Consider the following 16,470-nt stretch of genomic DNA (forward strand, 5'->3'; position numbering starts at 1 on the left):
ATATGTTTTTCAAGGTGATAAGAATATGCTTGAATCTCAGCTACTGGAACAAATTAAGACAGGTCAGGGTCTCAGGAGAAAAAAAAATTCCATTGTGAGGGTGTGCAATAGGGTAATCTTCTAAAAGTCCTTCTCTGTCTCCTTCCTAGTCTTTATTTGCTCTGAGAGAGTGGGACATGCATTGTCAGGTGTCTCCTCTCAAAATTCAGGAAGATTAAATCCCATGAATTAAAACTGAAATAAGTTTGCTAATGAAGAGTATGATTTGGAGAAGACCTCACAGCTGTCTATTGTTTTTAATGGACACCTGCTGGGATGAGAAATCTGGGCAGTTGGGATAATGCCACTCTTGATCACCAGCTCTGGCCCAGGGAAGAGGTAAATGGAACAAATGTACCATTCAATGGATAAATCAGGGAGGCTGTGAACTGCTTCAACAATCTCCATTAGATATTTGCAGTGGACGACACTTGGCTACATACAATTTTCCTTGGGATATTAGCATAAATAAACACATGATTTGCATAGACATTTTCCTCTCACAATGGTTTTATATCTTATTTATTGTGGTATTCTCTTTTCTGTGGTAATGCCACCATTTGTTTTTCTTTTTGTGGCCTTCTACATAAAAAGAAAATGTCTTTTTAAAAATATATTCAGAATCCACAGAGGAGAAGGAAACATTTCTTTTGATCTGCAAATGTGGCTAACCTTGGGGGAGAGAGAGGGGTTGGTTTGTAGCTCATTTTACCTAGTGTCAGTTTGTTTTACAAGTTCACATCTCCATGGAACCACCTATAGACTTAGAGAAGTTGGTTGGAAGCTTGTAACATATTCTGAAAGTCACAGGGACAGGTAAAGACCAGAGATCCTTTAAGTCCTGATTACCACACACTGTGCCATCTTGGGCACTCACTTACTCCTCCACATCAATTCTTCCTTAATAAAATGAAGGCATTAAATCAGACAATCCCTAAAATACCTTATAACTTGAAAATTTATTATTTTGACAGACTCCTTCCTCTAATTACATGAAAACTACTCAGCACAGTCTGGCACATTAAATCACATCCTGATACCTTGCTGTTGTGTGTCCAGGCATTCCCCTTTAAAGGGTCCTCCATGATTAATGTAAGCTCTGCATTGCTCTCCTTGCTCACTCATCCTAGTTCAGTGGTTACAATGCGTAACTTAGGTTTTCAGAGAGATGCCTGTTGGTTTGCCGAGCATAGTACCAAGGACCATACAGCAGTTGTTGTGAATCTCCCTCTCTACAGAGAAAGCGCTTAGCTGTGACAAGTGTGTGTGTGTGATTGTCATCTATTCTAGATCACAGTCATTTCCAGATCTGTTGTTTAGCTGCATTTTAACAAGCATGCATCTTCACAAATGAGAGGAGAGGTTATGATAGTAGACAGGGCACTAGAGGATTAGATGAAGTATATTTCAAACATACACAATGTCAAGTTTCAGCTTTGTGACTTTTTGAGGCTATTTTTAAGAAAATACACCAGGCATAAATATGTGCCAAGCGTTACTTGTTTGCTTATTTCATATATAATATGAATGGGCATACATGTATATGAATGGCTATGCACATATGTGGATGAACATATATATATATATATATATATATATATATATATATATATATATATATATATATGGATGGCACACACACGCACATATATAAGTATATGTATATATATATATTATATGGCCGCACACACACTTATGAATGGAAACATACACACATATACCTGCTACAACTTAGCTATCTATAGGTAAGCAGGTATCTTTGCTTATAACTGTAACTATGCAGGTAGACACCCATTGAGCCTTTGGGTAACATGTGAAAGAAACTTCGTTTCTTCGTTTTTTTGTAGTTTTAATTCCTGCTTGCTTTCACAGTTTAGTACTATGGTATTATGACTAATTTGGCTATTTGTAGTGGGTTTTTGTCTCTCAACATAGTAAGAGTGACTTTTTTACTTCATTTTATTACATTGTGATTTGAAAATATGTTTCATTTTGCTTAAGTAATTGATGTAGAGCTGAGGTAGTTGATAGGAAGCTGAGCTGAGATAAATTTAGTTTTGGCTTGTGTAGCTGAAAGTTTTCCTGTGTCCTGCCTGGCAAATCTCTCTTACCTACCAGTCCTGCAGCCACTCAGACCCAAGTAAACACACAGAGGCTTATATTATTTATGAACTGTATGGCCATTATCTCAGGCTTATTACTGATTAGCTCTTACAGTTAAATGAACCCATAATTCTTATCTATGTTTCACCACATGGCTTGGTACCTTTTCTCAGTTCTGCCTTCACATCTTGTTTCCTCTGTGTCTGTCTGGCAACTCCTGACTCAGCTTTCCTCTTCCCAGAATTCTCCTTGTCTGCTTATCCTCTTATCCTGCCTACACTTCCTGCCTGGCTACTGGCCAATCAGTGTTTTATTTATCAACCAGTCAGAGCAACACATTCACAGAATACAGAGCAGTATCTATAGCAGGCTTGTAAGGTTGATGTAGGTTAGCTAAGGGAAACTAGAATTTCCCCATCCACAGTTTGTAGCTCCCAGTCTTTAAATTGAAACTATATATCTAGATGTATCTAATTGCCAATTGTCTTTCATTAATTAAGTTCTTTTAAATAGCAGTTGACTGAGTCTGATATGAAATACCACACTCTGAGTTTGCCTAACAAGAGGGCACATGGAAGTTCATGTGCTATGTGCCAATATTATGGATCAAATAAACTACAAATTAATCAAATTAGCTGTATGTTACTCTCTTAAGTTAAAAAGCATACTTTGTAAGTACCTGGAAGTCCAGGCTGCAGTTTAGAATTTTTGACTTCTTGGGGAATAGTGCTGCAGGGAGACTAGGCACCCCTCTGGTTCTGAGCCTGTGAACCTGTTATACTTCCTCAATTCTCTTCCCACATTCAGCTCCGTCTTATATTTCAAGGTATCTAAGATTAATACTTATGGACACCACAGTCCACACAGCCAGCTTTGTTTACTGATGTGTATATGCCAGCACCATCTTTCACTTTCGGAAAACAGTGGGTCCAGAGCAAATGCCTCCTCAAACAGGCTCTGGATTAAGGAATTTCAAGGTGCCAATGTCAGAAAGGTGGTCTTGAAAGACTATCTAGACTGCACTGAAATCCCGCCTTGGCCTTGTTATCCTTGGGGGATATGGCTGTGTCAAGAGCAAGTTCCAATCAGGAAGGGGCATTCTGATATGAAACCTCTTATCTGGCCAGAGCACAAGGCCTCTTTGAGTGCACCTAAGGGTTTGTGTTGCTTTCTGGACAAAGCTTATTACCATGTTCCATATTGTGCCCTTTCCCTCATCTGACTTATCACCTTCCCTAGTCCATTCTTCTATTTAATAACTCAGCCATGTTCCATGGGACTCTTGACTTTACCACAGGAACCACAGTTAGCTAGGTTTCTGATGGACAGAAATCAAAGCCAAATCTTTTGGGGTAATTGATTTCCAAGCTATTGTTTAACAGAATGTACCAAGAGCTAAGAAGTCCTTTGTTAGAAAGGACAGTTAATTATCTATTTTGAACCAGATCTGTTGCCAGCATTTAAATACCATCCCTGATGCAAAAGCAATGAAAGCCCCACTTGACCATTCTGAATGAATTTTCTCCACAGGTTTTTCTTCCAGAACATTTGAAGAAAAGGCAGCCCACTCCTTTGAATTGATTTGTTTGCTTTCTGTTGTTGTATGGACGCATAGTTTCTCTGTAGTCAGCTCTCCTATTTTCCATAGTTAAGTAGGAGCTGCCTAGAGTGGATTCTTTCTTGCCAAAGCATGACCACTTTGTTTTTTTTTTGCTTTGCTTACAGCTCGAGAGGAGAACGTGGCCACTTTCCGAGGCTCAGAGTATTTGTGCTATGACCTGTCCCAGAACCCCATCCAGAGCAGCAGCGACGAAATCACCCTCTCCTTTAAGACCTGGCAACGCAATGGGCTCATCCTACACACGGGCAAGTCGGCCGACTATGTTAACCTAGCTCTGAAGGATGGTGCAGTCTCCTTGGTCATTAACCTGGGCTCCGGGGCCTTTGAGGCTATTGTGGAGCCAGTGAATGGGAAGTTCAACGACAACGCCTGGCACGATGTCAAAGTGACACGCAATCTCCGGCAGGTAATGGCCGGGGGACAATGAACCTGGAAGGCCCATTTTAGGCAGGCACTTCGTGGGGACTGGTGAGGTGTCAAAGGTTAGGGATTTGGTTGTAGATTATATCTAAGTTGAACTTTCTCCAGGTTTTTTCATTTTCACAAGAAAAAAAATAATTACAGTATTTTTCTCCTTATACTTTAATTCCACATTTGTACTTGTTATTTAGAGAAAAAATAACAGTTGTATAGATAATAAAAATGATAAGTACTTCCATCCTTATTATTCTGCTTTCCTTTTATCATTTTCTTAATTACATTCAAATCTTATCATAGTGTTGTTAAATTCAATTAGGGACAGCATTCTGTTACCACAGCTTGATGGATTGTCCTCATTTTTTGAGTATATGTTTTCCTTTTTAATTAAGTTAGCCATTGCCATGATGTCATAATAATTTTAATTCACTCCAGGAAAAAAAAAACAAAAACAAAAACCTTTTTCCCTCTCCTACTAATTTAGCATCCCTCCCTACCTTTGTTTATTTATTTATTTATTTTTCTTCTCCCACTGTTATGTGAACCTCTAGCCTTGGAGTTAATTAGCCGGGATCTTTCTGAAATCATGTTTCTCTGTTCCCTGATCCTGTGGTCCTCCTTCACTGCCCTTGTCTCTACCTCCGAGACTCTTCAGTTGCCTGGGAAGCCTGGCAAGTGGAAGCACCCAAATAAAAATGTCAACTGTGGAGCAGCTTTCCTGATGCTGCGTGTGCTTGAGAACTCCCATCGCTTGTGGATTCTAAGCAGGCAACTCCGTCAGGTGACACCCGGTCCAGAATGCCTGAGCCAAGCGAAGTTGTTTTCCATTTCATTACTAATCATGATAATAATCAAATCTTACCAGTGCACATCAGCTAAAGAAACGCATTGCCCATCAGAGCCAAGGTCTGTGCTGAGATTGCCTTTTTCATGTTTCTATTTTCAGTTGGTATTTTTCTCTACTTGTAAATTGGTCACGCAAACCAGTTGGACAGCATTCATCCTTTATTAATCAGAAAACGGTATGCAAATTTCCAGAAAGTGCTTATCAAATTTTCTTCTGCAATATGATTGATTTAATGCTGTCTTGTGTAAACATGAAAGCATAAGACATGACAGGTGTTTGCATATGTTTTCTGGTTGATAAAAGTATGACTCCTAAGAAATGCTAAACAAATGACATAGGCTGGCACACACTGGAAACACATTATAGTCAAAACACTCATCTGCACATTTAAGTATATCAAGGAAGCCAACTGATTGGAAGATCCCATTCTGTTTACTGTAAAGTTGTCAAGTAACACAAGACTAAAGAGTCCCCAACATTTTCATCACATAGGAATTCAAATCTTATGAGTCATTATTCTGTGATTTCCCTTCAAGGCCAAATAACTCTAATATGTAAATGCTTTTGTTCAATCACCTCCATTCATTGCTACCCAGAGGAACTTCTTAACCATCAAGAGACCCCCAAATCAAATTTCCATTTGCAAACATGGACAGACTCAGTGTATCTGGCCTGTGAACTCTAGACCAAAAACTGAATTATGACCTTTTGCCAGTTTTGATTGGCATGTCAAAAATGATATCTTGGAGCCTTAGTTATCTGAGGGGAAACTTTATGTTCTGGGTAGCATTATAAGGTCAGAAGTCTCATCGAGTTCTTCTCTTGCTCCTGCCCCACATACATCCTCCACGTTCAGGAACCACTCCGAGTTGCTCACAAAACCCTCACTTTTGTTTCTCCTAAAAACACTTTTCTAGAGTTATCAGGCCCCAGTTAATCCCTTTAAACTGAGCAGATAAATTAAATGATAATTCAAATATTGTTATGATGTTTCAGTCAGGAGCATTGTGAAAAAAACACCCTGTAGAGTTTCTAATATATTCCAAGTTTGAAGGTCCAGTTCCTCTCTGTGCCCTTGGATACGTCACTTCACCTTCCTCCATCACAGTGTATGTTTGCAAACTCTGATTACAATGCTCCTGAACCTTGTGTGGTGGCTAAATATGCAAAGTGCCTTCTGTTCCAGAAGGATTATGAGCTCATCCATGGTCTGGGTGCTAGATTTGCTGTGACGTGCAAATGATTTACAAGCTGAGCATTCAGTCTCAGAGGTGACTATTTCTGCCTGCTGCCAAGGATGCAGGAAAATGGAGTTTCCTTTTCTAATTAAAGCTATTGAGTTCTTGGGTTTTGGAATATTTCTTAGCTGAAAGAATCTTGATCTGAGAGAGCTGATTTTTTTTTTTTTTTTTTTACAAATAAAGTCCATTCAATATTGTATAATATAAGATTATTATTTTACCCACTGAAATATTTATAGCATCCTTTTTGAGTTCCCTAGAATACATTAGAAAAATGGGAAGCCTCTGCGTATTTCAAATAAACTGTAAATGGCTTCATAAAAATTTGATAACAAGCTGATGGCAACCCATCTACTTTTTTTTTTTTTTTTTGGCAAAATCTAATAGCTTTGGTGGGAAAAAAGCTATTTTTATCTCAGAAAAATTGGCCTGGGGTTTCATGAGAGTATCCCTTACCAAGGAGGGAAAAACTACTACTTTCTTTTTCCATGACTACCAATATGTGGTTCTGTCCTTATACCAACTCAGAGCCAAGCCCAGATAGGAGCTTCAGATTGAAAGATTTCAATATGCACTCCCTGTGTTTGTTCCAAATTATAGTTGGGATTAGGAACCAAAACTCTGTGTGTGTGTGTGTGTGTGTGTGTGTGTGTGTGTGTGTGTGTGTGTGCATTTATTGCACAGAGAGAAGGATATTATCATTTATCTTACTAGAATCCAAAGTCAAGTCTATCACATAACTTGCTTTACATCTGGGTGCCTCTTTTGGTAAAGCATGTACACAAAATAGATGGCAGGTCTTCCAGCCTTCCAGATGCCCAGCACAAAGGGTGTTGTCAGTTTAGAATTTGAAAATTAGTAGCAAAGAGGAGATTATTGTAGTGAGGTCTTTTCTAATCATGTTTAATCTGCCATTCTTCCTGATATCCATTCACAAAATTGTTTAAAGGCTTAACACTCAATGTTCCAGAGAAACACTGGGAGAGATTTCTCCCCAACCATTCTGGCAAAGTAAAGAAATTAATAACTTTTTTGGGTAATAAATAATCAGTTTGTGGTATATCATTATGGCACAAAGATTATAAACTATAAGGAAAATAAATCTGAGAATGTTCCCATTGGCTCACAAATCTGCAGACATCAATGGGGTCATAGACAGTCTGTAGAGACTTAACTTAAGCCAGTGTGATCATGGCTTGCTGTCTGAGGCTCTGTGTGCTAGCATTTGTTTATTTGCAGGATGGCCCATCTATATGGTTAGATTCAGACTTGAAAACAAATACTAACATATCATTAGTATTTAGTTATCTGTTTGCCTACATATGGACTGGTATATTGGGCAGTGGTGGGGGAGTCTTTTCTTTCAGTACAAGGGAATATGTATGCATTTGTTAGAGGGTAGGGAGGGAACACTGACGGCATTCATTCAGAAGAGCCCTTCCTCCAAAATAAGCATGGTACTAATTCTAAGTAGTGAGGCTTTGGTCTGAATGGTAGCTGGAGGGAACAGGCAGTTGCCATGACTGGTGACTGAGTCCCCAACCAAGAGTTTCCATAGAGTCCTGGTTTCATTGTCTTTCCCCACTCTTTCTGTGTTGGGTGCCTGTTTTTTGTTTTGTTTTGTTTTTGAGAGACTAACACAAGATCATTCATGCGATGTGTCATTTTACTAACCGACTAATGTACTAACACCTTAACGACTCATCTTTGTTTTTAGTTTTTTTAATTAACAATCGTTCTGTTCACAATTTTTAATTTCCTTTCTTCCCCCTTCTCCGCAAAGCACTCAGGCATCGGACACGCTATGGTAAACAAACTACATTGTCTGGTAGATATCATTCTTATTGTCTTTTTTTGGGTTTGCCGTGTGTTGCCCCCTTCCCCTCCCTACCCCCTTTTGTCCTCTTTAGACTCCCTTCTTCTTTCCTTTCAATTGTTTTGTTCTTAAATTAAATGCAAGCCTTTTTCTTTAAAAAGAAAAAATAGAAGGAAACGTAGCTGTCCCCAAAATAGTATTTATTCAATTTGATGGGGACAGTACCTTTTCTCCAGTGTTCTTTTGTTTGACTGATCCCCTCCCCAAAAGTTATTTTTTTAAGAAAGTTTCCTCAATTAGTTCTATTTTTATTTACCTATTTTGCAACCTCCAAATTATAATCCAGGGACAACAGAGATTGGTACTGAGGACTTCCTTCTACTCCTGTCTTCTCCTCTTCCACTCTCTTCCTGTTTCTCTGTCTCTCTTCCTGTTTCTCTGTCTCCCTCCCTATGCCTTAGCTCCTCTCTCTGCCCCCTTATGTGGCTGTGGCTGCCACAGGTGATCTGAGGAGGAAAGTATGCCGATTCCTGTAATCTTCCTCTCCCTTCTTTGACCTCACTCCTCACTGTGGCCAACAGGAGGGCCACCAATTATGTTCTTCATCCACACTGCATGGCATGGTCCTGTCTCGTGGAAAACGCATCAGCATCAGAACCTGTCCCCTACTTACCTCTATGTTACTAACAACTGGCAATCAACCATCAACCCAGTTCCACACTCGTCTTTCCTCATCTACATCTTCCTTTCATCCTTCACATATTTGGGGGTTGGGTTTGGACTTTTTCTTTTCTTTTTGTCTTTTTTTTTATTGAGGGAGGTGGCAGGCAGGGGAAGTGTTACCCTTTAGTTTGAAGTATTTTGTCCCCCCTCACACCTTCCATTTTGTGTTCCTTCAGTTTGTTTAATGCATGCATGCGTGGTGTGGATTTTGATTCTGTTATTTCATCCTTTTCCTCAGAATTACTTTTCCCCCTGCCTTTCTCTTGTCTCCATATGATTTCCGCATGGGTGTGTCAATGTATGGTGTGTGCATGCTCTGAGGCTCCATTTTCTCTCTGCCCTCTGCTTATGGATGGTGGGTGTATGGGTGCTAATCCTCCTGGTTGGCATTATTATTATTTTGGTTATCATTGCCTCATCCTTAATTTCTTTTTGTTAAAGTTGCTTTTTTAAGTTTGGGTCATTTCTTCTGTTGGTGGTAGTGGTACTTAAGGGTGGGAGTGTTGGGGTTGGTCTCATCCCTGGGATGGTCTTTAGCATGTATCATTCTGGACATGTGAGGACAGAGACCCTTCTCCATCCCTACCCTGAATGCATGTTTGTTAGTGTGGTGTGAACCATAAAAGAAACAAACAAAAAAGAAAAGAAAAAAGGGGGAAAAACCACTAACAACCAAAGACCAACCCCTAACATATACCATTGTCGAATGTCTCCTTTGATGTTTCTCATTACCACCATAAGTAACAATCATAAGAGAAAACCAATCATTTTTAGCAGTGAACCGAGACAAGTGATATCGTGTAAGGGTGGTTCCATTTTCTAGCCTGACTCAATATGAAGTATGTAGTGGGTGGAACAAGGTTCTCAGCTTAGCTGTTCTAACACATTGTCCCATTAGCCACCAGGGAAGACTGTAGGCTTGGGACATAGGAAGGCAGACCAGAAAATGGAACTTGGCTGCACATACCAAAGTCAAGCCAAAATAGAAAGAATACCTAACCAAAAATCTTAATGGAGGCCAAACCACATGTAGGGGAAGCCATTGAGTTTAATAGGATTGTAAGGTCATTGCTGGGATTTTTTTTTTTTGTCCCTATGTCCCACTACCAGGTGACAATCTCTGTGGATGGCATCCTTACCACAACGGGCTACACTCAAGAGGACTACACCATGCTGGGCTCAGATGACTTCTTCTATGTTGGTGGAAGCCCCAGCACTGCGGACTTGCCAGGATCACCTGTGAGCAACAACTTCATGGGCTGCCTTAAGGAGGTAATGTTGATACTCTTCCATTGAATGGAGGGTGGGGGTGGGGGGCGGCAATGGTGGTAGGACTGCTTGAGAATAGAAAGAAATCTCTAGACCAATGACTGCACATGGCTGATGATCTTTGAATGCGATGAGATGTTGTAGAAGACAAGACTTTGAACTTTAAAATAAAGGTCCCATCCTTTGATCCAAAATAAAGATTGTCGAGTGACCTTGGGTTGGCTACTTAACTATTCTATGGCTCAGTATCCTCCTCTAACTGATGAAGATGCTTATCATTGCTGAGATAGCTGTGCAATGTGAATGAACTATTCACTGTAGATGAAATCACAAGCATACATGTGAAGTTTGATTTTGTGTGAAGGGAAGTAGAGAAGCTATGGTTAGAGATCACACAGTGTATGTGTCTCGTCTGAAATAGAGCATATGTATGATTTTATCTTTATTAAATGTGGCAGTCCCAAAACCTGTTTTCTCGTTTATCAAAATAAAGGCAAACATTTCAGCATGTAACATTCATGCTCAGAAAAATGGGCTTGCTTTTCTCTCTTCGTTTTCCTTTTCTGAAAGCTAGTTACTGTAGCATTGAGAAAGCAGCAGGGCTTGCCGTTCCTCATTTATTACCCTTGTAGCTGATGTGTTGAGACCTCTGTCTGAGAGCAGAGGAGCTTCAGTCGAGTGTAAGTTCAACCTCTCAGGTCAATTGTTGAGGCAAAAAGAATCAGCCTTGACTTGTTAGCTTTCTTTCACCATGCTGTGTCATGGAAGCAGTACGATGTACGTTCTCTTTAGTCTAAGTTAAGTTTGATTGCCTGAGCTATCCATACCATTTCCCTAGGGAAATTGGTCAAGAATCTGATAGTGTTACTTCTTCTAGATAAAAATTTCTTGTGACATCCTGTGAGTCTTCTCCTTGGGCAAATGTTTTATTCTTATTATAGTTATTTGGAGTTTATTGAACAGTGGGTATACAGTAGATGATGTCGTACATGGATTCTGTCAGTGGCACTAGATGAACAGGAATTGCTTCTACTATACACACAGTAGGTGGACAGAAAAGATTTATTGAATGGGCTGACTTATCAGGCAACCATGATGGACCTTTAACTATGCTATATTTAACCTTGTTTGCTCTTTGTAAGCGATGGTCTCCATGCTCAAAGACTTCATAGTCTGGGAAGGGAGATGAGATCAGTAAGTGAATAATTACAGCATAGGACCAGGTGTTCAGTGCTGCAGACTAAATGCTCTGATTGAGCAGAGGAAACAGATAGAATTTAGGTGGGAGTCACTTTCAGAGAAGAGGTGACATTTGAGCCAACGCTTACTGCAATAAGCCATGTGTGAGTTGAGAGGAAGAGGTGGAAAGGAAGACACGGCAGAGGAAGGAAGATTTTAGTTACAGCTTTGTATGGTTCTTGGTCTGAAGGACACATGGAGAGGAAAATCCAAACTGTAGCCCTCTCTTTGATGGTGGTTATCTCAGCTTCCCCTGGCTTTGGGGATGCCACTGTTGTTTCTGGAGTGATGATGGTAGGCACACAGCACTTGTTCCCTGGGATTCACTCCTTTTTGAATAGAATAAGGGCATATACTAATCAGAGGCTGATGAACCCCGAGAGGCTTTAAAACCCTGCTAAATCCACACTCATTTGAATTGTACTCTCATCAGAAAATGATTGCAACATTCCTGCCACCGAGGACTTGGCTCAGGAATGCAACAAGGATTGATTGAAATGGCATAATCCTCCGTTTTTTCTGTGAGGCAAAGGCCCCAAACATGGAGTTTCCTGGAGGGAACATACGGGTCACGTTTTTCATATACACAGTTACATAAATCATCTCTAAAATTATATTTGAAGACAGTTTACCAACTATAGTAATTTTTATCTATTAACTAGGAAGGTTACCTCTAAGAATTTTGGAACTTGTCTAAAAATAGCATGATACTTATAAAGACTTTACCCATGAAAAATTTAGATGAAAACGAAACATGAACACACATGTACATACACATACCTACATACATATATACATACATACATACAAACATAAAGAGGGGGAGGGAGGGAAGAGAGAGACAGAGGAAGAGAGGGAGAGAGGGAGAGAGAGAGAGTGTTACAGAGGAGACTAGGTAAATTGGAAACCCTTCAGAAGTCTGTCAAATGTTAAATAGCTTGCAACTTTGTGGGGCTAGCAGGAGGACCTACTTTGACCCCCAGAACTCACATGAAAAATGAAAACCACAAGTAAAAGTTTAAGAGTTTAGTTCCAGTCTGAGAAGGCAGAGGCAGGAGGCTCCTCAAAACTTACTCGCTGGCCAGAAGCCTGCAGTGGTGGTGCATGCCTTTAATCCCAGCACTCAGGAAGCAGAGGCAGGAGGATCTCTGAGTTTGAGGCCAGCCTGGTGAGTGAGTTCCAGGACAACCAGGGCTACACAAAGAAACCCTGTCTCAAAAAAGTAAGATAAAAACAAAACACACACACACACACACACACACACACACACACACACACACACACACACACATATGTACCCTCTCCCTCAAAAAAAGCCCCCAAACAAGAAGCACCTTGCTAGCCAGATAATAAAACCAAATCTGTGAATTCCAGGTTCAGTGAGAGACTGCTATCTTTAAAATTAAGATGGACAGCGACTGAGAAAAGCATCCCAAGTCAACTTCTAGCCTACACACACACACACACACACACACACACACACACACACACACACACACACACAAACACACACATACACAAACACATTCACATATATGTGGACATGAATGAACATATACACATGTGCACACATTTACATGTATATATGAACCCACATACACACAAGCAAGGTGAAGCAATTGAGTATGGCATCTGCATACATACAGAAACGTGCATCCACACATACATGTATGCATAAAAGTTTGTGGTATTTCTGGAGAACAGAGTTAATATTTGAAGCAATACAATCAGTGGTAAAATTTCCTGTTTATCAAGCCGTTTAAAGCTGTAGTTAAGACTAGATTGTGAGAAAGGGATGGCAGATGCTCTGAAGGAAGTGGTCTGTAAAATAGAACATTGCTAGGCCCCACCTCATCTATGTTACACATGGGGGTTTTCCTGTGGGCCTGTGAGGTCTTCCACTTTGCTTGGGAGCTTGAACATACTTGTGACCATGAGTCTAATGAAGCTCTGACATAGTTTTCTTTTTCTGTTTAGTCATTGCGTTTTATTTCATCTGTGAGGAAGCCTGGGGGATTCTCTTGTCTTCAACAGCTTAGCAAAACAGGGAGAGCTGGCCCTCCGCTCTCCCACTAGACTTCAGCTTCTTGGCAGATGAACCCTCTGTGATTATTGAACCTCATGACAACCTTTCCTGTACAGTGCCACCATCCCTTCTCTATCTCTCTTTCTTTCTCTTCTTATCATCTCTTGTTATTTGTGGCTCTAAGTTTCCCCACACTAAGTTTTATGCTTTAAGTGCCATTTGACCAAATTTGGGACACAATAAAGAGATGATTGGACCATAGACACTTGCTTGCTTATTGTGGAAACAGGTTTTAGTTGGGGAACGGTATTTGCTTTACTCCTGATAATGAGTGAGGAACTTATAAACAGCTTATACATATCAAAATCATAAGATCAGAAGTTCTGGAGGTATAGCTACAAAATTAGTTAGGGCCCAGGTCATTTATCCCATGCTGTGTACTCTTGGTCTTTATTTTGTTTTTACCCAGAACCACTGAATGATCTTAAGTAGTGAATGATACTGTCATATTTGCATGCTATGCAATAGGCTCGAATTCCTTGATCAAAGGTCATTTATCTGCTATCTGCACCCAGGATATTTTATTTTATTTCCACGAAGTTAAAAAGCAGGCATGGAAAGCGAAATCCATGAGGTTCAGCACCAGGCAGGGAGACTACTCTCCTGAGCCGTTTCCACAGAAAAGCATTTCTACTTGACCTGTATTTCAGTTTCCAAGCGCCCTTCTGTCAGGACGTATATGTTTTCCTTCTTCTGTCTTTGGCATTGCTAAGCTGTTGTTGTTGGATGGAGCACATGTAGTAATGGGCGACCTATGCCAATACTGACTTGCACAGTAATTCCTTCAGAAGCAGGGAGCTCACTGAAGCCCATCACAATGCCCTCCTACGTGCTGGACCTTCTGCGCTGTTCAATTAGATTCTTTCTGCATTGTCCTCCTTTCTCCTCCATCTGGGACTTCTCCCCAGCGTGTTAGGCTCTCTCTTTGCCCATGGGGAAACCCACATGCTGACTGAGACCGCTAGCACAGACTGGTTTTTCTCACCATCTTTTCTCATGACATTTCTAATAGAAAGGAAGTAAAACCAGGAACATTGGGTGGATGGAACATATATTCAGAGGAAAAGGGTTTGAGGGGAGCACCATTGTGCACATTACATTCCACATCCTTTTGTGATTATTAGACATTTAAAATTGAGTGGGGCTTTGCAGCCAGAGATAGTCTCTGAACAGATGATTAATGGCTTAATCTGTAATAACTTTACATTTTATAGAACCCTGATAGGAATCCACATCTGGTGAGCCAAGCTATTTAAGGCTGTGTTAATTCTGTTAATTGCTATATGCTTATTTGAATTGCTGGCACCTGCGGGCTTCAGAATAATGTGTTTGTTGTTGCCTTAAAAATATACTTATTTTGTGTTATTATGTCTCACTGTCTTCTGCTGCTAGTCTGTTATGCTATACCTTAATTTCTTATACTATATCTTAATTTTACTTTTACATTGTCCTGTTGCTTTTCTACTCACTGTCTTTTCCCTCTCACCTCTTCCTCCTTTTCTTTAATTCATTGTTTTGCAATACTTTGTATTTGTATCCTTCCTGATTTATTAGGTGGGTACAACTATCCATCTGTAAGTAGGTGACATGGGGTTTCTCTAGTATTGAAACGCTGTATAGCTCAGAGTCAGCAAAGTCCAAGGGAAGAATTCCAAGTTAGTGTGAGGGATGCAGAAGGAACTTGAGTCCAGGGTTGTGTCCTCTCTAACTCATCCCTGAAAATTTGCCTGACATATAGCAAGTCACTGGACTGCCCATGCCTCAGCTTCTTCTTTTCTAGATAAGTTATGTTAAGAATTTCAATGTAGGAAGAAAAGTTTGGTTTGGTTGGTTTTTGAGACAGGGTCTTTCTATTATGAAGCCCTGGCTGTCTTGGAACTTGCTATGTTGACCAGGCTGAGCTCAAACTCACATCTGCCTGATTTGCCTCCAAGTACTGGAAGTACTTCATAAAACATAAAACACTATAAAAATACTAATGGAGTCAGTATTCATATACTTTTGTTTGTCAATTAAAAAAACTAACAAACCAGGGAACCACTTATTTCTCTCTGCTGTTTCTATAGTTTAAAAGTTGTAGAAACCCACCCAACAGAGTTTAGAGAAAAGAGCTAAGACTAGGAAGTCAGCTACTGGGGCCAGTTATTAATTCAGAAATGTTAGCTTTTCTTGATCTGTGAGAGCCATGTCTTAATCTGTAGAATCAGAATAGCATCACTGCCAGGCCAAATGCACACACTCTGGTGGCAAAGAAGAAGTGGGGACAAACTGTATCTCCTGGGGATTTGTGGAATGCATGAGGTATATTTCAAGAGCAGACAGACATTATCACTCACCCAGGACGTAAGAAAATGTAAAGTAGTGTCAGGCTGTACTATTGCCTCAGAGCTACTGGGCATTATAGTACTATGACAAAGAGAAAGAGACTCTTCATTTACTTTCAAATTAAGCTTTCTCTCCTTTTCCCTCTGCTCTTGGTTGTTTTGATCTGACATCTCAAACTGTAGCCTAAGAGGTCCAGTTACTAAGAAGACTAGCCTGGCTTATACCAAATGCAATCCTACATTATCCTCTTTAGTACTGGGAGGTACAGGCCCAAACTACCACACCTTTGTTGATGAATTTTGGAGAAACAGATAATGATTTTTTTGTTGTTGTTATTAATGTGATATCCATTTCCCACTTTCTGACAACTATTCACTGGTTTTTTGTTGCTTTTTATTCAAACTTGGGTGATGCAGTGGCCCTCTCCCTATGCCTGTCTCTGTCAGTGAGAATGTGATTTCCTGTGTATGCAGGGACTTCTATGCTCTAGCCATGACATTTTTTTCCTAACTAAATCTGAGACAGGGACATGCAGGTTCAGGATTTTGGTTCATATGTTTTAGGAAGTCATCTGTCATTTTGGGGGCTCAGAATTTGGGATGCTATTTAGTTGAGTACTGGTGTGTGTGCTGCTACAGCCAAATATGAGACCAGAATGTTGAAGACCAGAGCAGAAAGATGAGGATAAGGTACGTCTAGGTTTTGGTTACATTTTCAAAGTCTTGAATCAAATATTCTTTAAAT

General features: G+C 40.1%; 1 protein-coding gene across 31 annotated transcripts in view; it reads left to right on the forward strand.

Moving 5' to 3' along the window:
- Nrxn3 (neurexin 3) overlaps positions 1 to 16,470 on the forward strand; it is a 1,610,845-nt gene that overhangs the window by 449,269 nt on the left and 1,145,106 nt on the right. For 17 of the 31 annotated variants that reach the window (XM_036206279.1, XM_036206286.1, XM_036206265.1 and 14 more), the window contains 3 exons: positions 3,868 to 4,169; positions 8,052 to 8,075; positions 9,918 to 10,079. In XM_036206279.1, the coding sequence (XP_036062172.1) occupies positions 3,868 to 4,169; positions 8,052 to 8,075; positions 9,918 to 10,079 (488 nt within the window). The remainder of the gene's footprint in view (positions 1 to 3,867; positions 4,170 to 8,051; positions 8,076 to 9,917; positions 10,080 to 16,470) is intronic. The other 14 variants (XM_036206284.1, XM_036206269.1, XM_036206282.1 and 11 more) reach the window with 1 other exon arrangement.

Source organism: Onychomys torridus, chromosome 14 (genome assembly GCF_903995425.1).
Source record: "Onychomys torridus chromosome 14, mOncTor1.1, whole genome shotgun sequence".
Taxonomy (NCBI): domain Eukaryota; kingdom Metazoa; phylum Chordata; class Mammalia; order Rodentia; family Cricetidae; genus Onychomys; species Onychomys torridus.